A 22,861-nucleotide genomic window follows, 5' to 3' on the forward strand; every position below is an offset into this window, starting at 1 on the left:
CATGAAAAAAGTTTGGACACCCCTGACTTATACTCAACTCATAGGAGTACTTTTTTACTCATAGCCTACTTGAGTAATTACTACTTTTTACTTATTATCAATAACAATAATAATGCATTGGTTTTATATAGCGCTTTTCTGAACACACTATTCGTTCACTATATACTTGGTGGTGGTAAGCTACTATTGTAGCCACAGCTGCCCTGGGGTAGACTGACGGAAGCGAGGCAACCAGTCTGCGCCCAAACGGTCTCCCATCCAAGTCCTGCCAGGCCCTTCCCTGCTCAGCTTCCCAGGTCTGACGGGATCGGCCCGAGCAAAGGCGGTATGACCACAACTTGTACTTGAGTGAAATTGTTTTTAAGTAACGTTAATCTTACTTGAGTAAATATTTTGGCTGCTGTACCCACCTCTGGACTTTTGACTTTTGTTGTTGATTTTAAAGCCACTTATTTTTCCATTTACAGGTAATTACAGGTGAAAGCGAAAGTATTCACCCAAAGAAATGCACTTACAAAATTGATAGTATCTGAAATGTTCAAGCTCCAATTGTCCATTGAATAAAACACTTTTTTATTTTAATACATAAGATACATAGTAATACACAGCAAATAAATAAATCTGCAACAGGGTGTGTGCCTGTAATACCTCAGACATTAATGCAAGGCCAGACGAACAGAGCATTTATGTAGCGGTGAAGGGTTAGCTATTTGCTCACAACCTTGAAATCTTTATCGCTTTACAAAGTTGCCTGTGTTTCCTTATCATGAAGCAGGGCAAAAGGTAAAGGAAACAGGAAGTTCAGCAGTTGGGCTTGTTAACAAAAAAAACATTTGAAATTGTGTTACTTTGCTGCAACACACACAGAATATTAGGGCATCATCGGAGCACCAGGTCCATGATGTTGTCACTGAGGAGTGGAAGAGGAGACCAGCTCTGGTGAACTCCACAAAACACTCGTGGTGGCAATGCAAAATATTGATGTTTATTTTTGAGCCAAATTTGTAAATGTTCACTTTTGGTGCCACCAGTTTTGTCATTAATGGCTGGGAGCAGAGGCGGACTGGGACTGAAAAACAGCCCTGGACTCTGACTAGCCTGGCCCCCCTTGCCACCCGCCTAAACATTAACGAGTGCATTTTCCCCAGTTCGGCTTTTTATAATTATTTTTTTGACTGGTATCATCTGTAAAAAGAACGGGAAAGGTGGTCGTAGAAAAAGAAGCAAAATCATTAACCTCTTAACTCCCGCCTGAACCGAGAGGATCTTTTTCCTCACGTCATCAGATTTTTTTCCATCATTTTTTTGTTGGGTATATTCAACTCATTTTGGTCATTTTTTTGTCATTTTTTTGGTCATTTTTTGACACATTTTTGTCATTTTTTCGTCCATTTTCTGTCATTTTTTTGGTCACATTTTTATCATTTTTTGTCACATTTTTTATCACATTTTAGTCTCTTTTTTTTCTTCACATTTTTGTCATTGTTTTGTCACATTTTTGCCACTTTTTCATCCATTTTTTGTCAATGTTTTCTCACTTTTTTTCTCTCACATGGGTGTTCAACTCATTTTTGTAACATTTTTGTTGCTACTCGAAGGTTTCGTGGAACTAACCACCGACCCATGGCCCTTTACCCCGTGTATGCTCCTGTGGCCCCCCATGAAAAAAGTTTGGACACCCCGGACTTAGGTTATTATTCTTTCTCAGAGTTTCATCAGTTTTGAAACTCCAGCATCCACGCACAGAGCACTGGCCTGAGCAAGACAAGTGGATCTCAGCTATTTGGGCCACAAACCTTCATCACAATCAGAATTATCACCAACAGGTTCACAAGTAGGATTTTTTGTGAACCTTAGGATGTATTAATGTATGAACGTAACATCTCTGTTTGAAGGGGAGCGGGGCAGGGGTGCTGTGAGGACACCCCACTGTCCCACTGAGAGCTGCCGCAGCCTCCCGGAACATCAGCCGAGGAGGGAGCGCTGAGCAGAGGGAGCAGTGAGCAGGGGGGGGGGGGGGGGAAGAAGCAGGAGGGGCTGGGCTGAGCGGGACAGCACTGGTCCCGAGCAGCAACACGGATTAACTTCATCAAAGGAAAAGCGGGGATGGACTGACAGCTGATGGGAACGCCTTTCGGAGCGGCTGCACCTCTCGGCGGAGGCTTATCTTTGCGATGGTATGAAAAGCAGCTGCTTCTTCTTCTTTTTTTTTGTTGCTTTGGGGCCGTTTCCCAAAAAAAAAGACGCAATGCGAGGAGTCGGAGCTCACTGCGCAGCTCGGGACAGAGCGCCGCCTCTGGACTGTCACTTTTGGAAAGCCCTGCGCTCCGCCAGATCCTCACACTTTGGTGCCAGGCGCGACCCAAAAAAGCCCGAGATCAAACCGTTAGCCTGCTAGCCATGTTGGAGACAGAGAGGAAGTGGCCTATTGCAGCTAACACACATGACCTCACGTGCGGCCCGCAGCACAGAGCAGCACGTCTCCGTCTCATATCACACTCTTTTGGTTTGTTTACGTTTCCGCTGAGCAGGCGCTTCCCGTGCGTAAAGCTACGTGACGCTGAAGTGAAAGTAGCCTTGGCCCGAGTGGAGCTAATGCTCAGCCAGACTCAAGCGTCCACATCCCGGACCCTGAGCTGCTGTGGCCCCGAGTGTGAAGCACCAGCACGGCTCACAGCAGCGCAGGACAACGCACGCCACCGCGCACATGCTCCGCAGGGCACGCGGCTGAGGGGCAGCGCCGTCACCGCAGAGGTGGCCCAGGACACCGGAGCATGCACGCGGAGCAGTGCGCGGGCGTGTCAGCAGAAAATGGCCGCAGTAGAAAACATAACTGGCTTAAATCTGATAGGAGGAGATACCCAGCAGATACCCAGCAGATACCCAGCAGAGGGCAGCTCGTCCCCGGGTGCTGGAGGGATAGTTAGACGCACTCGCAGGCACTTTCCTTCAGGAACACGGGGGGCTCAGTGAAGCACATCCCTCTGGGCTTAGCAGCTCAATTCACTTCACATGTGGAACCTCTTCAACATCAGAGGAATCCGCCACTTGGCCCCATAGAGGTCGCCTATACCAGGGGTGTCCAAAGTGCGGCCCGAGGACCAAATGCGGCCCTCAGACCAATTTTTGGTGGCCCTCTGGCTTCTTGTTTTATTGACACATGGCCAGGGATGATCATTTCCCCGGCAATTTTAATCATTCCGCACAATTAAAACCTCAAAAAGGAACATTTATTGTGCGACTGAGCTAGTATTATGGTTCCAAGCCTAAATACAAGTGTGGGGAATAGATACAGACGGCATCTCTGGAATTGCCCATATATTGTCATTTTTTAAAACAGTTAAGGGGGAAAACAATTTTGAAAAAATGTAAATTTTCTCTAATTATTCAAAAACTACTGTAACAAACGTTGAATTATGAATATAATTTTCTACTAAATAAAGATACAAAGACATGGGGAGGAGCAAAGTGGTTCAACAGCCCATAAATACATAAAAAACGGAGAATGCTAACATGATGCTACATGTTAGCATCGGGCTAATGCTAACGGTTAGCTAGTGCTAGCTACAACTGCCGTTTTTTCATTTCTACGGAACAATCTGCTGTGAGAAAATATCCATATGGGCCCGATTTACACTGGACTTTATTTGTATGTGATAAATAAGTTTATATTTCACCAGAAAATGGCTAAAAAGAGTGAAAAATGTTGTTTCTCTAAATATTCTATTTTCCCCTTGGCGAGGCCACGCCCCCTTCTATGACGAGATGCCGTCTGTATCTATGGTTTAAACCTCTGTTAAAAACACACAGTTGAATGTTTGAATGCATTGACCACTGATCTGTGGCCCTCCATGCCTTATACATGTCAATATACGGCCCTCGGTGAAAGAAGTTTGGACAACCCTGGCCTATACAAACCCACAATATATGTTTACGTCGCAGGTTCAGAACCATGAATGCTTATGTTTAGGTCCGTTTTACTTTGTTCTAGTCCTTGTTGCAACGGCACTTGTCACAGTCTTCTGAGGGCACTGCAAAGAGAAGATCAGGTATAGCAGAAACCTGAGCCTCTCATGTGGAGGAGCAGCAGCTGTACTCAGAGCTCCGGGTGGGAGTTCGCTCATGTCTGCAGAGGAATTGAACCTGATGCTCTGTGATTCCCACTGTGTGGCCTTTGTTTCTTTAATATATTGTGTATTTCCTTCTGACTAAAGCAAATAATGGGTGTGAGGCCCAAAGCGAGTCAGCAGAAGCACTTGTAGGAAAGTGAACGTTTACAGTCAGTTACCACATGCTATGGTGACGTTTCAAATGCATGTCAACTAAGTACATCCAGTACCATAATTATAATATAAACTTAATATAAACTCATACACGATCATCATGACATGAGGAGAACAGCTCCTTTTGTGTGTGTCATACATGTTATTTGTTTTTGACATATCATCTAGGGCTGCACAATATATCGCGAAAAATATCGTACCGCGATATTAGCTGATGCAATATCTGTATCGCGAGAAGCCACAATATATCGCAACATCACCATAGCCTTCATCTGACTGAGATCGACCCATTTTTTTTGTAAACTCAAACTCATGCATTGAAGTCATGTGTAAAAGTTCAGTTTTAGTTTAACATTTACTCGCTTTGTTAAATTCTACCCTTGTTTTGGTCCTGATTGGGTGTTTTTTAAGTCTTCTTTTGACACAATTTGCTGAAAAAAATGTAACATATCGTGTTTGGTGAAATATCGCAATAATATCGTTATCGCGATATTGCACAGCCGTATCGCATATCGCAAGTCACTTCAATATCGTGCAGCCCTAATATCATCATCTGAATACTCAGCTGCTCAAATAAAAAAGATGACTGAATATTCCCTTCCTTAATAAGTGTTGCCGTCTGTTCACTTGCCTGTCCCGTGGTCTGTCTGCACAGGATGAGTTCCACCCGTTCATCGAGGCGCTGCTGCCCCAGGTGCGAGCCTTCTCCTACACCTGGTTCAACCTGCAGGCGCGCAAGAGGAAGTACTTCAAGAAGCACGAGAAGAGGATGAGCAAAGAGGAGGAGCGAGCCGTCAAAGAGGAGCTTCTGGGGGAGAAGCCCGAGGTGGGACCGGCCGGGCCGCGGCCACTTACGCCATCACACACAGCACAGAAAAGCTACATGACAAAATCCTTCTTTACTCTCACTGTGGATCGCAGAGAGCACAGCCATCACACAGGCTGTTTGTGAATGCAGGAGAGGGAGGGGGGAGAGTTCAGCTTCCAGCCTGTGTTGTTGGGTGCAGAGTCTCATTCGATTGTTCTGGTGGTTTGTTCTAGGTTATAGTAAGGATAAGACTTGCATTTGCCTTTTTGTTAGCTGTACTGTCAAAAAGAATTGAATTGAATCTATTTAGTCTTCCCCCAAAAGGGTAGAAAACTATAATGGCATGTTATTAACCTTAAATACTGTGATCTTACCTTTGTGAGGCTCAAGCCCACACTGCAAAAAGTAATTAACTAGATCAGTATAAACATCTCAATTTGAGCATAATAATCCAAATTGTAGTTGTTTTGACTGGTTAAGAAGTTCTTGGGCATTTGTCCTAGATTATTTCACTTGTTCTGAGATGTTTCTGACTCGTTTCGATACATTTCGTCCTTATTTCAGCTCATTTTCTTTGCCAATGGGGTAAGAAAATTGGTCTTATCTCATTGGCAATTTTACTTTCTTATTTCAAGCGAGATTTACCCTAGAACTGGTCTGAAATGTCCTCAAACAAGCAAAGGAAACTTGGTCCGATCAGGAAAAGTGTCTAAATGAGTGAAAAGAAACACTCAAAGCAAGATACATTTCCTCAATTCAAGTCATTTAAGCCAATACTTGATATTTACTTTTTGTAGTGCAAGACTGATTCCTAAGATAAGACTTTATTAATCTCTTGAATATGTTTGTGTACATACATACAAATAAAACAAATGACCTGAGTTGTAGCATACGTATCCCGAAAGGAATGGAAAGTGGTAAATTCCTGCCTTTCTACCTGCTTTAGGCACACAAAGCGCTTTGCATCAAGGAAGCCGTTCCCCTTCGCAGCTTCCTGTTTGTTTTGGGCACCACAAGCAAAAAATGATCTGCCTTGTATTGTCTTATAATATTAGGATTTTTATGTCAGAACTGAAAAATAAATCAGAATTTTACTCTTACTCACCGCACTCAAGTAAATTTCTCTTGGTACTTTCATACTTTTACTTGAGTTTCCATTTGGGTCACTATTTTTGCCTTGCACTTGAGTAAAATTCTTCCAAAGTAACGTTCCTCTTCCTTGAGTCAATCTTCATTTATTTTATTTATTTATTTATTTATTCTCTCAGGACAGAGAAAAGACTCAAACTCATAAGTAATGTCTGCGTTTGTTTGTGTGTGTAGGTGAAACAGAAGTGGGCCAGTCGACTCCTGGCCAAGCTGCGGAAGGACATCCGGCCCGAGTGCAGAGAAGACTTTGTCCTGTCCATCACCGGGAAGAAGGCAGCCAGCTGTGTTCTGTCCAACCCGGACCAGAAGGGCAAGATGAGGCGCATAGATTGTCTCAGGCAGGCAGATAAGGTACAGACCCCAGTGCACTGTCTCAGGCTAATAAGGCATACACTGCAAAAAGTAATTAACTAGATTAGTGTAAACATCTCAATTTGAGCATAATAATCCAAATTTTAGTTGTTTTGACTAGTTAAGAAGTTCTTGGGCATTTGTCCCAGACTATTTCACTTGTTCTGAGATGTTTCTGACTCGTTTCGATACATTTCGTCCTTATTTCAGGTTATTTTCTTTGCCAATGGGGAAAGAAAATTGATCTTATCTCATTGGCAAGTTTACTTTCTTATTTCAAGCGAGATTGACCCTAGAACTGGTCTGAAATGTCCTCAAACAAGCAAAGTAAACTCGGTCCGATCAGGAAAAGTGTCTAAATGAGTGAAAACCGCTCAAAACAAGATACATTTCCTCAATTCAAGTCATTTAAGCCAATGCTTGATATTCACTTTTTGTAGTGCACAAAGTGGGAGGAAAAAGTGAGTAGTGAGAATTTCTTGCATTTCTGCCTAGATTGGTCATAAGCAAGTAAAAAATGTCTTACTTTAAGAAATAAGTTCTTATTTTTTCCCTAAAAAGTAATAATGTTTTGCCGAGCAAAGTTTTCTTGAGAAAAAAATCTTGTTTTAGGAAATAAAATCTAGCCATTTCTTGTTCAGACATATTTGCTAAAAAACATGATAATTTTTCTTGTAACAAGAAAGAAAAACTTTTTGAATCTTCTTCAGTTTTAGACAAAGAATATTTTTTCTTATTTAAAAAAAAAAAAAATCACAACAACTCTTAATGTAAGAACTGATTCTCACAGAGAGATAATGTGGGCGGCGCGGTGGCACAGCGGTTAGAGCCTCAGCATCACAGCTCGAAGGTCCTGGGTTCGATTCCCACCAGGACGAGGCCTTTCTGTGTGGAGCATGTTCTCCCCGTGTCTGCGTACGCTTCCCCTACCACTAAAAACATGTACAATAGGTGATTCTGACCATCAGCCTGGCTCCACATCATGGAGACGGGTCCCTGAGCGCGGGCAATATTTACCTTAAATATTAGTATTTATTAAGAACATTTTGCTTAAATCAAGCAATATTTGAGTAAAATATCCCTCAATTTTTCACTAAATAAGAATGTTTTCCTTAAATTATTCCATTTTCTGAGGACATTTTGCTTAATTCTAGCTTTTTATTTGCTTAAATTGAGTGTTTCTTTCTTGATTTCTGAAGAAAAATATTCTTGAAATAAGAATTCTTAGCAAGAAAAAAATGCTGACCCCATTGGCAGAATTTTTTCAGTGTCTGCTTAAACTAACGTGGTCATACCGCCTTTGCAATACCCGATCCCGTCAGACCTTGGAAGCTAAGCAGGGAAGGGCCTGGACGGCACTTGGATGGGAGACCGTTTGGTAACACCAGGAAGCCTAGCGAATGTATTGTGTGAGATTAGTGTAGTATATTTTTTTGCAGCAGTTGTGTTGAATAGGTCTGGACTCATTCTACACTATAGGACATTGCTAAAGCATGCAGAGGGTGATTTTTTTAACCCCTGCCCCTCTGTGGGGCTCTGCACGGCCCTGCGTCTATGGTATGAGACAGGGGCGAACTGGCCATATGTCCATTCTGGAAGAGCACAGAAGGGCCACCGGCTCTAGGGCCACCGGTCCCGCCTTAACCGAGCTTTACCCAAATCTAAAAGCTAGAAAGAAAAGCGTCAAATTAGCGACAAAAAGAGGATGAAAAGAAAAGAAAAATGTGCCGGAAAAGCAACGCAAAAAAGTGATGAAAAATGTGATGAAAAGTCAACAAAAACACGACAACAAAGCAACGAAAAGGCCACAAGAACAAAACAAAAAATGATAGAAAAAATGTGACAACAACACAACAAAAACGTGACAAAAACACAACAAAAAGCAACAAAAAAGTAGTGAAAAAACAAAAAAAAAGAGGTTAAAAATTGTGGCGACTTGACAAAAAGCTACAATCACTCTTGTAGGTCTTAGCTTTCAAATGAGGCGTTACATTGTTGCTCTCCAGTCGAGAAGCTTTTAGATTAGGGTAAAGCCAAACTGGAGAAAATGCGCTCCGTTAACCTCTTAACTTCCACCTGAACGGATCCCATTTTCTCCGGTTTGGCTTTACCCTAATCAAAAAGCTTCTTGGGGAAAAAAAGCACCAAAATAGCCACAAAAAAATGAGAAGAAAAGAAGGATTTAAACGCAACAAAAATGTGACAAAAATTCAACAAAAATGTGACAAAAATTCAACAAAAATGTGACAAAAATTCAACAAAAATGTGACAAAAATTCAACAAAAATGTGACAAAAATTCAACAAAAATGTGACAAAAATGTGACAAAAATGTGACAAAAATGTGACAAAAATTCAACAAAAAGTGACAAAAAGCTCAACAAAAAGTGACAAAAAGCTCAACCAAAAAGTGACACAAAAAAAAAGAAGAAAAATAAAAAAACATACAAAAGGTGACACAACACAGCAACAATGCGGGGGAAAAAGATCAGTTTTGTGGGTCTTAGCTTTCAAATGAGGTGTTATTACACAGGCCTATATAATAGCCAGAGAGGACAGAATGCATTTGGTTTAGGCGGGTGGTAAGAGGTTAAGGCTAATCTGGGCAAGGCTGGTCAGAGTCCAGGGCTGTTTTTCAGTCCCAGTCCGCCCCTGGTATGAGAGTAATCTGGCGGTGTGTGTGGGCGTGGTCTGTTTTGCAGGTGTGGCGGCTGGACTTGGTGATGGTCATCCTGTTTAAGGGCATCCCTCTGGAGAGCACGGATGGAGAGCGCCTGGTCAAAGGAGGACAGTGCTCCCACCCAGTGCTGTGTGTGCAGCCGCGCCACATCTCCGTGTCCATCAAGGAGCTGGACCTGTACCTGGCCTTCTACGTGCAGGAGAGAGGTGGGCGCGCCCTTTTCTGCGTCAACACTACAGCACGCAGCAGCTTTAGTTAACTTCATGCTGTAGTGTGATTGCTATTGCAGTCTTTATTAACCCCCAACTTAAACCAAGCACATTTTCTCCAGTTTGGCATTACCCAAATGTAAAATTGTCCTGGGAAAGAAACGTCAAAATAGCAACGAAAACAAGGATGAAAACGCAACATAAATAAAGATAATAGAAAGCAATATGTACAGATAAATGATACAGCATCAGACCTGCGTGACATCAACTGCGGGGTTCCCCAAGGCTCGATACTAGGGCCATTACTGTTCATATTATACATGAATGACTTTCGGACAAACTGCAGAGTATTTTATTTGCCGATGATACAACATTATTTTACTCAGGGAAAGATATACAGGAGATAGCAGAAGTAGTAAATGAAGAACTCAAAAAAAAATTAATATTGGTTTGATCTAAATAAAGTGTCTCTCAATGTAAAAAAAAGTATGAAGTACTTGGACATGAATAATGTGGGATATTTGATTTGAACAAACATGAATACGGCGGTTTGTTTCTTAATGACCATTTGTAAACATTCAAGAATAAGAAGGTTCTGTATTTTATATATTGAAAAACTGAATATAGAATACAAAAACATCTGTTAATACTGTAAATATATATAGATATATAGACATAAGACTGTAAATATATGTATGTAGATATAAATACATACCAGTTTCCAAAGGACAACAGTGTGAAGTGTAAAGTGTGAAGTAACAAAAGGGGCAGATATTATGTTCTTCTCCTCTGCTCCGTTTCATTCATACTGTGTTGGCGGTTTTATTGTGATTGCATAACATCACTTTTGAATGAAATAAATAAATGAAATGGAAAAAAAAAAAATGAAATGAAAGAAAAAGCGACAAAAAAGTGACAAAAATGAGACGGCAACAATGTGAGGAAAAAGATCTGTTAAGATAGGTTTGGTAGGTCACTGCACGTCTTTACGTTTACTGGATGTCTCACCCTGCTCTTCACTGCCTTTTTTTTTACAGGCATTAAAAGAAAAGTATAAATGAATGTTTGAATATGTGTGTCTTTTTCGTGTAGATGCAGAGCAGTGCAGTCCAACCGGAGGGAGCTCTGAGCAGGACGAGAGGCTGGGCCCCTCCACAGGTACGGCACCATCCCTCAGTCTTAACACAGTGGTTTTGTCTTGTACATTTCTCCCCCTACTAAGTCTGGTTACCACTGATTGGGAACCGCTGTCTTCTATAGTTCAAATGTCTCAAAGTGAGCATATTGTTCCACACCTGAGTTGTTTTGACTTGTTAAAAGTTTCTTTGGGCATTTGACCTTGATTATTTCACTTTTTCTGAAATGTTTCTGACTCGATTCAATACATTTTGTCTTTATTTCAAGTTGATTAATCTGCCAATGGAGTAAGAAAATTGCACTTGTCCCATTGGAGGTTTTACTTTCTTATTTCAGACAAGACAACCTTAGAACCTGTCATGTCAACAAATGAGTAAAGTGATCCTGGTCCGATCAGGAAAAAAGGTTTAATCTCTTACCCTTCACCTTCACACCACATTTTGTCCAGTTCGGCTTTACCCAAATCTAAAACCTTCTTGCCCGTTTGTTGCTTTTGTTGTCACTTTTTCATTTGGGTAAAGCCAAACTGGACAAAATGTGGTCAGTTCAGACGGGGGTTATGGGGTTAAATGAGTGAAAAACACACAAACAACACAAACAAGATTCATATTCTCAAATCAAGTACTTTTCAAAATTTAAATCTATACCTGATAGTTGTTGTAGTGCAGCCATGTTTCCTTACGCTGGGTAAGAGGGAGGTGGATGGGTGAGGGGCAGTTATTTTCGTGTGGCACATTCCTGCCTTTTCATTTATAAAGGTTTGGGCTTATATATTTATCAAAATGGCCAATCTAATTCCATGTGTGGCCAATGCCCAACTGGCCTCCCCTGGACATGTCTCTGTTAGCAGATACTCACTATATGTGCCTCTCCGAAAACAGAGCATACATCTCTAAAGCCCTCTTACGTGCGGTGTTTGTGCAGACAGCCCTGACTTCCAGGAGAACTTTGTGACGTCGGGGGTTTTCAGCGTGACGGAGCTGGTCCAGGTGTGCAGGAGTAAGTGGTTAATATTATTTCGATGATGTTACGGAGATCTATTTTTTTTTTTATATATGTGGTATTCAGGAGGCGTTGTGTTTTGTGATGTCGATGTATGAATGGTCACACCTGTCATAGGCAAGAGCTTTTATACGTGCAGTGGGTGTCAGAGCCGTGGGAAGATATTTTAGTTAGGGGGCGCTGAGGGACAAAATTTACCCCCACAATACTTTTTCTGTGCATAAATCCTGTTTATTAACCTCTTAACTCCCGCCTGAACCGAGAGCATTTTCTCCAGTTCAGCTTTACCCAAATCCTGTAGGCCAGTGTAACGCCTCATTTGAAAGACCTACAAAACTAAATGGATCTTTTTCCTCACATCAGATTTTTTTTCATCACTTTTTTTGTTGGGCAGTCGTCTCATTTTTGTCAAATTTTCGTGACTTTTTTCTCACTTTTTCGTCAAATTATTCGCATTTTTTTTGTCAAATTCTTATCACTTTTTCATCCATTTTTTCTCAATTTTTCATCAAATTTTTCTCACTTTTTTGTCAAATTTTTGTCAATTTTTGTAAATTTTTTGTAACTTTTTCGTCAATTTTTTCTCAATTTTCCGTCAAATTTTTCTCACTTTTTTGTACATTTTTTGTCACTTTTTCGTCAATGTTTTCTCATTTTTTTCACATTTCCATCCTTGTTTTCGTCTCAGTTTTGTTGCTATTTTCACACCTTTTTTCCAGAAGCTTTTGGACTGGGGTATAGCTGGAGAAAATGTGCTCGGTTCAAGTGGGAGTTAAGGGGTTGATATTGCCTGCAGTTCACAAACTATCCACCAGGGGGTGCTGCAGTGCCCTCAGCACCCTGGGTTCCCACGGCCTTGGTGGGTATTATTTACTAAACATTGTGCGTGAAGTGTCCCTATACCAATAGTAACACCACACCTAGCTTTTAACCAAATTCTTACATTGTTCCCATCTCAATGATATAAGTTCTGAATTTTCATCCATATTTACAAAGTCTATTGATTTGCAAAAACGTAAACCTTAGATTCTCAAGTCCTTCAACATAAACCATCTCTAACATACACTAACATTATTTCAAGTTACAAACCGTTAAAAAATGTATGTTTAGGTGGCTAAAAAGGCAAAAAAATTCTAAGCCACGATATTTCTGCTGTAGTTTGTGCTGATGGTTCGCCTGTGTGTGTGTGTGTGTGTGTGTGTGTGTGTGTGTGTGTGTGTGTGTACCACAGCTCCCGTGGTTTCAGGAACGCCCCCTAGTTTCTCCGTCGGGGAGCTCCAGGGGCATCTGGCCTATGATCTGACCCACGCCATGCAGCCGCAGGGGGGGCTGAGACGCACACTGACCAGCACATCATCGACTGGGTGAGAAAACCTGTATTCACGTCGTATGACTCGAAAAGAAAAGTGGAAAATACCACGATTCACAAGGTCCGAACTGTGATGGAGTGATTCGGGGGCAGGAGGCAGTGGCAGGACCTTTTTTTTAATATTGTTTATAGTGTTTATTGTCGGCTTGGGGGTGAGAAGAGAGTCAACCACAGCATGCTGTTCCTTCAGGAGCAAGCGGCACAAGTCGGGCTCCCTGGAGGATGAGGCGGACAGCCCAGGACCAGAGTACTACCCCTCTCCCGCCTCGCCGTCCCCCGCCAGCGGCTCCCGACACTGGGCAGACGACATGGAGACAGGTCAGCTGCACACCTACACACCGCACTCTAATCACTCCATTTCATGATGTCCTCGGTCGTTTTGTTTCCCGGTCTTTCTTTCCAGTTAATCCTTATGATAGTGGTTCCCGATTGGCTTCAGCAGTTGTCACAAAATCTTCTGGTTTAGTCTTACATATTCTCACATTGTCTTGTCTTTCTGGCGTTTAGCTCCATTCCGTACTGCATGTAGCGCAATTCGAGCCCAGCATTTCCAGAAGAGACTGGCCATTGTTTGCTAAAAGGAGTCAGTAGTGCATCATTCAGTAGAAACTTGCTGTAGAAGTTAAAGAGTGCTGGGGATAAGACAACCCCTTGTTGCACGCCCCCTTTTGCGATTGTTTTTACATATTACTTGTCTTTTAAGGTTGGTGGTTTGCAGCTAGTTGGCCTCTGTGTTTTTGGTGATAATGAAGTAGCCAACTTAATAGTCACTTTTCAATTTTCCCATTCTGCAGATGAGGTTCAGTCATTTGTTGGATGCCTGTCCTTTTTCATGCAGAAGTTCTTTGGTGATGCTCCTCTATTGTCATTTTGTAGCTCCTCTACTATCTCCGCGCGTGATTACAGGCTGTTGAAAAACATGTCTTATGAAACCCATTGAGAAGATGCCAAGAATTAACATAGTTTGAGTTATTTCACCCTTTTTGTTTCCTTTATAATCCCATGTGTTCATTCCTAGTTTAATGTCTTCAATGAGAATCACGCAATGTAAATACTTAAAGGAACAGGCCACCGTTTTTACATACTGAGACATGTTCTTACCTTAGCTTTGACGAGTTCTTTAGGACCTGTCTGATCTTCCCCCGTGCCTTCAGTCACGTAAACACAGCGCAGACGGCGTTAGCATTTAGCCTCTCCCTCTCTCCTCTATAGCTCCAAAACAGGTCAAGATAGAAGCTACCAAGCTCTTCCACGTTTTCCCTATTTAAATATGGTTACGTGAAGTGTTCCACTACAAAGTATAATTACACAAAATTAAACAATGTGAATTTTCTAAGTGGATAAAAGGGGGGACTATATTGTAAGGCGTAATAATACCAGGAGTAGTTCGAAATCCGCGCAGTAATCTTCACTTTACTGCACGGATTTCGCAGTAAACGGGTGAAGATCAGACAGGTCCTAAAGAACTCGTCAAAGCTAAGAACATATCTCAGTATGTAAAAACGGTGGCCTGTTCCTTTAAAAATTAAGAAAAGGCGATCTAAACTTTTGACCGATACTGTACTCCATCTCATAAAATATATGACCTTCCTTGTACCATCAGACCGAAAATGTAAACCGTGTCTAAACAGAAAAACACATTACTAAAGCATTAATTAGCAGGGAACATGGAGAGGAACAAGATGAGATCATGTACCTGGCTCTGTCAACATAATGATTTTGCTTCATCCTGTAAGTAATGGTAAGATCTATGTCCAAACTTTCCTTTGTGTGTCTGTTCCAGGGGCTCTGTCTCCCGGAGTGAAGAAGACTGAGCTGGACAGCCCTCCCCAGGAGCACTCCCCCAGACTGGGCTTCACTCAGCACCACCGGCCGGTCATCGCTGTCCACAGTGGTCAGTACAGCACCGCACTCCAGTTCCTGACGCTGCACACATGCTAGCTCTTTCAGCAGAACGGTCCCTGCTTCAATCTCAGGCTGGGAGGCACTTCAGATAATTGCTTAATAAGAACCTTTGACAGCGATGGGAATCTCCTCTATGACTGAGCGCATGTTCTGCCTGTCTCTGTGCAGATTTCAATAGCTGCTCCGGTTTCCGCTACTTCGAAAAACATGTACAAAGGGTCCCCTCCATAAGGGTGGGAGCTGCACTGGCTCTGTGTTTGTGATAGCCATTCAAGCTGTTCATTACTCATCCGCTATGAAAGTAACTGTCTGAATAGGCGGGCAGCGGTGGTCAAAGTACTTGACACTGCTGGTCAAATATTACTCCAATAGAAGTACTTTCTGGGCCTGTCCTAAACTACATACATATTGGTAAGAGCTTCATAGAAGTCTGAATTCTGTACTTGGATTTTATATACCATTTAGTTTTGAAGATCTTTATTTTGGTAATAGAGAAGTAATAAAACATTTTTTAAAAACTGCTCCTGGCCCTTTTGGCGGTAGGTAAAAGAAATATTACTAAAACATGGCTAACTTCAGTTTCACCTGCCCTGAATGGTTGGATCGATATTGTTTGGATTCTTCAAAATGGCAAAGCTAACCTATACTAAATATTAAATATATAAATTCTTTTACCTCAAAACATTCTGCATGTTTGGAAGATTATTGCTATTACCTTTGGGAATTCTACGATTTCCGTTTTTTTCCACAATAGGCAGGTTCAAGGACTCCATGGTGTCAGCCATCCATGGAGATTTACTGTTAAAGGGACTAGATGCAAGTTGGTCTTTTTATACTCACTACTGCCACCTCAGGTCTTATGCGTAACTGCAGTTTCTATATTAAGTTCATGCATGGTGGCAATTCAGAGCCGGATTAACACCTTTTTGAGTGACAGTGCAGAATTTTAGAGGCAGTTGTGGTGATATGAATAGGTCTGAGCTCATTCTACACATTAAGACACTGCTGGAACATTTAGGGGGAAGAAAATACATAATTTTATCCAATGTGTGAAATACCCGTCGATATTCTGCGCAATACAGACATCAATTTTCTCAACATAGCCTTTGCAATGTTGTGCGTTATTAAAATGCAAGCAAACAACTGAGTAAATGCTCTGCTGCCTGTGTCAGCTCGGCCTCCGTGAGGTGCTGGAGCCTAAATTTAAAACTGTTTAAACAAAACACACATGCCTGTGGACAAACCTTCTTCCTTGTTGTGAGTCAGTGGCATTTGACAGTACGTCTGCACAGCGCCTCCTACTGCTCAAAGAGGGTACGTTATTAGGCTTTTAACATGAACTAAACACATCAACAAGTGTACTTTTACTTTGGAGCCTTTGTGTAAATGTGTGCTGCAGTTTTGTGTTGTGTTGTCGTGGGAGTGTTTTCAACTTCAAAGAAAGCTCATGGTAAAGCATGCAGGGAAAGCGCTTTCTAATCTTGGTAGCAGAACATACCTCTTGGACTCTTGACTCCTAGCACCTCCACTGTAGTATATATTGTCTTGTCTATGTTGTTGTTGTGGCAGGTGGATGGACAAAAGAATATTTCACTGCAGTCACTGTGTGTGTGACCAAAACTAGATTAATGAAAAGCGTCAGTGGTAACCCGGCTCCTGTTTTTCCCTTGTTCGGCGCAGGCCTGTCCAGGAGTCCCCACCCCGCCGCGTCTCTGCACTTCCCCACATCCTCATACTTCCCTCACGGGGCCATCCGCTACCCCCCTCACCTATCCCAGCTATCCCAGGACCCCCTCAAAGACCTGGTGTCGCTGGCCTGTGAGCCGGCCACCCACAGCTCCAGCTCAGTGAGTAACAAAGCTTTCACTTTATTTGCTGTTTTTTTCGAGTGGAATGACACATGTAAAATCAAGGGTGTTAGGCTTCAGGGGCGGACTGGGACTGAAAAACAGCCCTGGACTCTGACCAGCCTGGCCCAAATTAGCGTAGCTGTGACACTTCCACAAATATATGTTTTAACCTCTTACCGCCCGCCTAAACCAAATGCATTCTGTCCTCTTTTGGCTGTGTAACACCTCGTTTGAAAGCTAAGACCCACAAAACTCACCTTTTTCCTTTTTTCCTTTTTGTTGAATTTTTGTCCCATTTTTGTCCCATTTTTGTCCCATTTTTGTTGCATTTTTGTCACTCTTTGGTTGAGTTTTTGTTGAATCTTTGTTGAATTTTTGTCACATTTTTGTTGAAGTTTTGTCACTTTTTTGTCGCATTTTTGTCACATTTTTGTCACTTTTTTGTTGAAGTTTTGTCACTTTTTTGTCTAATTTTTGTCTAATTTTTGTTGAATTTTTGTCACTTTTTTGTCACTTTTTTGTCACTTTTTTGTTGCATTTTTGTTGCATTTTTGTCACATTTTTGTCGCATTTTTGTCACTTTTTTTGTTGCATTTTTGTCACATTTTTGTTGAATTTTTGTCACATTTTTGTCACATTTTTGTCACATTTTTGTCACTTTTTTGTTGAATTTTTGTCACATTTTTGTTGAAGTTTTGTCACTTTTTTGTCTAATTTTTGTCTAATTTTTGTCTAATTTTTGTCACTTTTTTGTCACTTTTTTGTTGCATTTTTGTCGCATTTTTGTCACATTTTTGTTGAATTTTTGTCACATTTTTGTCACTTTTTTGTCACATTTTTGTCACATTTTTGTCACATTTTTGTCACTTTTTTGTTGAATTTTTGTCACATTTTTGTTGAAGTTTTGTCACTTTTTTGTCTAATTTTTGTCTAATTTTGGTCACTTTTTTGTCACTTTTTTGTCACTTTTTTGTCACTTTTTTGTTGCATTTTTGTTGCATTTTTGTTGCATTTTTGTCACATCTTTGTTGAATTTTTAATGATTTTTTCTATCATTTTTTGTTGCATTTTTGTCACATTTTTGTCGCATTTTTGTCACTTTTTTGTTGCATTTTTGTTGCATTTTTGTCACATTTTTGTTGAATTTTTGTCACATTTTTGTCAAATTTTTGTCACATTTTTGTTGAAGTTTTGTCACTTTTTTGTCTAATTTTTGTCACATTTTTGTCACTTTTTTGTCACTTTTTTGTCACTTTTTTGTCGCATTTTTGTCACTTTTTTGTTGCATTTTTGTCACTTTTTTGTTGCATTTTTGTTGAATTTTTGTCACATTTTTGTCACTTTTTTGGCGCATTTTTTGTTGCATTTTTGTCACATTTTTGTCACTTTTTTGTTAAAGTTTTGTCACATTTTTGTCACATCTTTGTTGAATTTTTAATGATTTTTTCGATCATTTTTTGTTGTGTTTTTCTCATGTTTTCATCCTCGCTATTTTGATGCTTTTCTTTTTAGCTTTTAGATTTGGGTAAAGCTCGGTTGAGGCGGGACTGGTGGCCCTGGAGCCAGCTAACCCTTCTGTGCCCTCCCAGAATGGACATATGGCCAGTCCGCCCCTGTTAGGCTTCTTCTTGCAGATCGCCCCGTGTCGCTTTCAAACCCTCAGACGTTTTTGCCCCGTGTGTTCCAGCTGAATGGCAGTGGTCAGGTGAAGGTGTCCGGCCACTACCTCTCCTCTCAGATGCTCATGCCACCAGCTTCCACGCCGTCCCTGGCTCCTCCCTCCTCTGTTCCAGGGTCAGCGCATCCTGAATCCAAGGCCACACCCCCCAGCACATCAGAGGGAGGGGCCAACTCCCCTACATCCCCCAGTAGGTCCTCCTTTGAGCTTTCGCCTCATCTCTACCACTCCCCGTGTCTGTCCTGGTTATTGAAGCTGCTCATTGTTAATAGTGTCTAAGATGTTTATTAATTTGTCTGTGTCTTCAGCGTACTCAGCTCCTGGGACCCCTCCTGCTGTGCGTCCCTCGTTCTCTGCGGTCAGTCCTCGGGACCCGGGCAGTGCGTACCAGGCTCAGGTCAGTCACCACAGTGTCCTTTACAAACACGTCCGATTAGAGACTCCCTGGCAGCTTTTGTGAGCTTCTTGTTCGTACATTGTCCCTCCGGCTTTTCCCTTTTTCTGACCCGCCCCAACCCGACGGAGCGCAGGTGGAGGACACCTTTGAAATATGGACTTATTAGGAAACGGTAGCTCCTCGAGGAACAGAAACTATCATAGGCTTTACTTCAACCACGCCATGAACAGCTCTTTCTGTCAAACTAAATAGAGTTTGGACTAAACTGACGCTACAAGAAGTTGCTCTCCTCAGGTTAGCAAGCTGTCGCCCTCGTTATTTAAGTTTTACACAGCTTACACAGTTAAACACAGCCGACTTTATGTAGCGTTTATGGAAATAAATGCATTCTTCTTAGCCAACAATGTCAGGACAACAAAAATAAAATGCACTTTCTAACCCGACCCACCCACACCCGACAAAATCCGCATCACTACTGTGCACTTTACCACTCGTAAAATCCTTTTTGACATGTCAAGCATTGGCTTAAATGACTGGAATTGAGGAAATGTATCTTGTTTTGAGCGGTTTTCACTCATTTAGACACTTTTCCTGATCGGACCAAGTTTGCTTTGCTTGTTTGAGGACATTTCAGACCAGTTCTAGGGTAAATCTCGCTTGAAATAAGAAAGTAAAACTGCCAATGAGATAAGGCCAATTTTCTTACCCCATTGGCAAAGAAAATGAGCTGAAATAAGGACGAAATGTATCGAAACGAGTCAGAAACATCTCAGAACAAGTGAAATAATCCAGGACAAACGCCCAAGAACTTCTTAACTAGTCAAAACAACTAAAATTTGGATTATTATGCTCAAATTGAGATGTTTATACTGATATAATTACTTTTTGTAGATAAACTGAGTGCACTGTTTGTAAAAGGTGTAACATTCTAACTCCTGGACTGTACCACCTCCCTGTCGGTTTACCGCCCGCTGGAAGGATTCATTGGGTGACCCCATGAGGTAAAGTGTGACAACTGGGACATGGAGCACGTGTGCCAGGGTTGTATCTATCAGCAGCATAACCGGTCAGAAGTATCTGAAAAACCAAAGACAATGTATTTTACCGGTTCATAGAGCTCCTCTAAAGATGGTTGACCGGGCCTTTCGCTCTCTCTCATTGAAAACGCAGCGGGGTCTTGGATTTGAGGTTTTGTCTTCCAAAAGAGTCATGATCTAAAATTAAGCTAGATATTGCCTGTCCAACACGGATTCAGCTGCCCGAATATGTGAGATTCCCATACTGGAAGGCTCCAATCTGATCGTAACCAAATGCTAAACCATTCTCCTGCACAAAGGTGTTCAGAAGTCCCTGTCGGCTCCACATATTGAAGGTGATGTCACTCCTTTTCTATTGAACTTGCTGGAGTCCTGTCCAGTGCTCTACATTTTACTGACTACTGTCTGTGTGTCTTTCAGTCTTGGTACCTGGGGAACTGAGGAGGCTGAGGACTGTCCATTCACAGGAGAAGATGATATGCAACAGACCCTCTGTGGCCCCGTGAGGCCCTTGTTTGGACCCTTATGGCCCCTGTGTGGCCCCTAATGCCCGTCCTCTGCAGGTGCTGCTTATCATATATGCAAATACCTTTTTAATGAACCATGGGAAGTTTCTATAAGAGGTTTCTTTGCACTTTTGAATGTGTTAATAATGCAACATGTAAGCCAATGCTTTGCTTTTACTTTCTCTTCGACGTGAGGAGAGAGCTTTTTCTATTTTAGTGACAATCGCTGGTCTAAGTCCATTTTGTTGTCCATGTAACCTGTACCCGAGGAGGGCAGCGGTGAGCCCGTCTCCTCCCAGCATCGAAGCGCTCAGTCGTGTGACTTCTGACTGGACAAAGAGAGAACGCCCATCAGCGGTGGTTGAAAAGTGAGGGTGAGAGTGCGCAGCCCTGTGGGACTCCCCGTGCTGGCTGGAAACAGTGCCACAACAGTGCTCCTCTCAGCATCACGTCGTTTAAAGGGCTTCGAACAGTCAGTCCATGTAGCACGTGTGTTCATGTGGGTGCAGTGTGTGTGAGCGACAGTGCTCAGTCAGTGCAGCTAAAGATGCTAAAACTGTAGCTTTAATCATGAATACACTGATGGCAGATTACACTTGCATGGGTTAGTTAAATAAATCTACTTTATTTAGGTATCATAAAATAATAATCATTAATTATTTATTGCATATTGCACTTTTTAAGATTTGTTTTACCCTTTTACCCTTGAAGAATAAAGTAATGGCCCCAGTTGCAAATGGAAACAAAACGTCATACACCGTGGCAGCTACTTCTGTGGTCCTGCTTTTTCTCCAGGTGGTCACGCTGACACATAATACTTGCTGAACGTACACTGGCATGTAGAGAGCAGGGGGGGTGCGACGTCAGACCGAGAGCACAGATACAAGTTTCAAGCAGTTGCACATGTATGAGGCACTTTAAAGTCGAAATGACGGGGGTGATACCAGTGATTTTAGACGCAATTCCGCACCGAGCTATATTTGGGCTACGATACAGATATGTTGTACCACGAAGTGTATCGAAACTCGTGAAATTAGCAAAGCTCCTCGACTCGTTTACTAGTAGAAACGGTTCCTATGCACTTAACACTAGCCTAAAAAACTAAAGTTGAAACTGTAAAACGATTCTAAAGACTAATTGAGGTGAGTACAGTCCTGGTATCAGTGGATTGTTTGTGTAGTGTGGATGTCGGGTGTTCAGTGGGCCCAAAGACATGCCTTGTAAAATAAAATAAAAGCTTTCGGAGCCAGTACACAAGTTGCAGTAGTTCCGACATCAGCAGCAGCCACTGACTGAGCGCTGCGTCGCTTTTCCCGTGATGTGCATGGTGCAGGTTGCCTCTGATCTCGATGCATGGCTCTTTGCAGTGAATGAAGACCGCTTTTTTCGTCACATGAAACGTACTCCTGTCTATGAAACGTTTGCACGAACTTTTATAATCACATGATGTGCCTTGGCTTGAGTTAGACTAAAGCTACAGTCCAGCTGCATGTGTGAGCACAGCCCCTCCGCTTCCGGCTTCCCCTCAGTACCTCATTTAAATACAAGCGCCCCCTGCAGCGTTTCCATTGCAGTAGTTATGAAATAGATAGGATTAACTCGATGCCAGTGTGGCCCAAAAAAGCCTCTCAGAGACTCCTGTAAGCCTGGGCCCCGGGGCTGGCGACTGACTGCAGCTTTAACCGTGCCCATGAACGCTCGAGCCTGTCCGGGGTTTGTTTTGAGGGTTTTTAAAGATATGCTCTGTCCCTCTCAGACAGCGGGGCGGCGCTCTCGTCCCCGTGGTTCTCAGAACATATGCCACCAACAGCCATATTCAGAAGACAGTACCTTTATTATTGCAATGTAGTGTTTCCTTATGCAAATATTCAACTGATAATAAAAAGCTACAACCCACGGCTGTGCTTGATTTCATTACAGATCCTGCTGGTCAAACGTTACTCCACTAGATGTGAAGAATGTTCAGCCAAATTTTACTTAAAGGTGGATTATGCAACTATTAATGCAATTGTGGCCCAATGGCTGTACGGGTGGTTAAAATGGCGGCTTTACTTTCCATCACAGCGGCCTCTACAGCGCTCCAGGAACAATTGTTGGGTCACTGAAAGTCACTGAAAGAAAGCTTTTTTGGTAACACTTTACATTACGGGCCGGTAAGTCCTTGGTACTTACAGTGGTAAATACTAGTAATAATAGTGGTGCTTATGGTGGTACTTACAGGATACTATAGTGAGAATTACAAGGTATGTACTTCTAGAAACAGTTGTAACTCTTAATAATGAAGGTTGTACTTCTTGTTTTCCCTACACTACAAAAAGTGAATATCAAGCATTGGCTTAAATGACCTGAATTGAGGAGGAAATGTATCTTGTTTTGAGCGGTTTTCACTCATTTAGACACTTTTCCTGATCGGACCAAGTTTACTTTGCTTGTTTGAGGACATTTCAGACCAGTTCTAGGGTAAATCTCGATTGAAATAAGAAAGTAAAATTGCCAATGAGA

At 42.0% G+C, this 22,861-nt stretch overlaps 1 protein-coding gene across 1 annotated transcript; it reads left to right on the forward strand.

The window, feature by feature from the left end:
* Positions 1 to 1,943: 1,943 nt before the first annotated feature.
* nfic (nuclear factor I/C) lies at positions 1,944 to 21,424 on the forward strand. The gene is made up of 13 exons (XM_079581070.1): positions 1,944 to 2,177; positions 4,939 to 5,109; positions 6,415 to 6,591; positions 9,292 to 9,475; positions 10,571 to 10,636; positions 11,540 to 11,614; positions 12,849 to 12,981; positions 13,177 to 13,304; positions 14,770 to 14,880; positions 16,572 to 16,738; positions 18,429 to 18,609; positions 18,728 to 18,816; positions 20,274 to 21,424. The coding sequence occupies exons 1-13, from the start codon at positions 2,175 to 2,177 to the stop codon at positions 20,292 to 20,294; spliced, it is 1,506 nt and encodes a 501-aa protein (XP_079437196.1). The 5' UTR covers positions 1,944 to 2,174; the 3' UTR covers positions 20,295 to 21,424.
* The last annotated feature ends 1,437 nt before the right edge of the window (positions 21,425 to 22,861 follow it).

This window comes from Gobius niger, assembly GCF_951799975.1.
Source record: "Gobius niger genome assembly, chromosome: 22".
Classification (NCBI taxonomy): domain Eukaryota; kingdom Metazoa; phylum Chordata; class Actinopteri; order Gobiiformes; family Gobiidae; genus Gobius; species Gobius niger.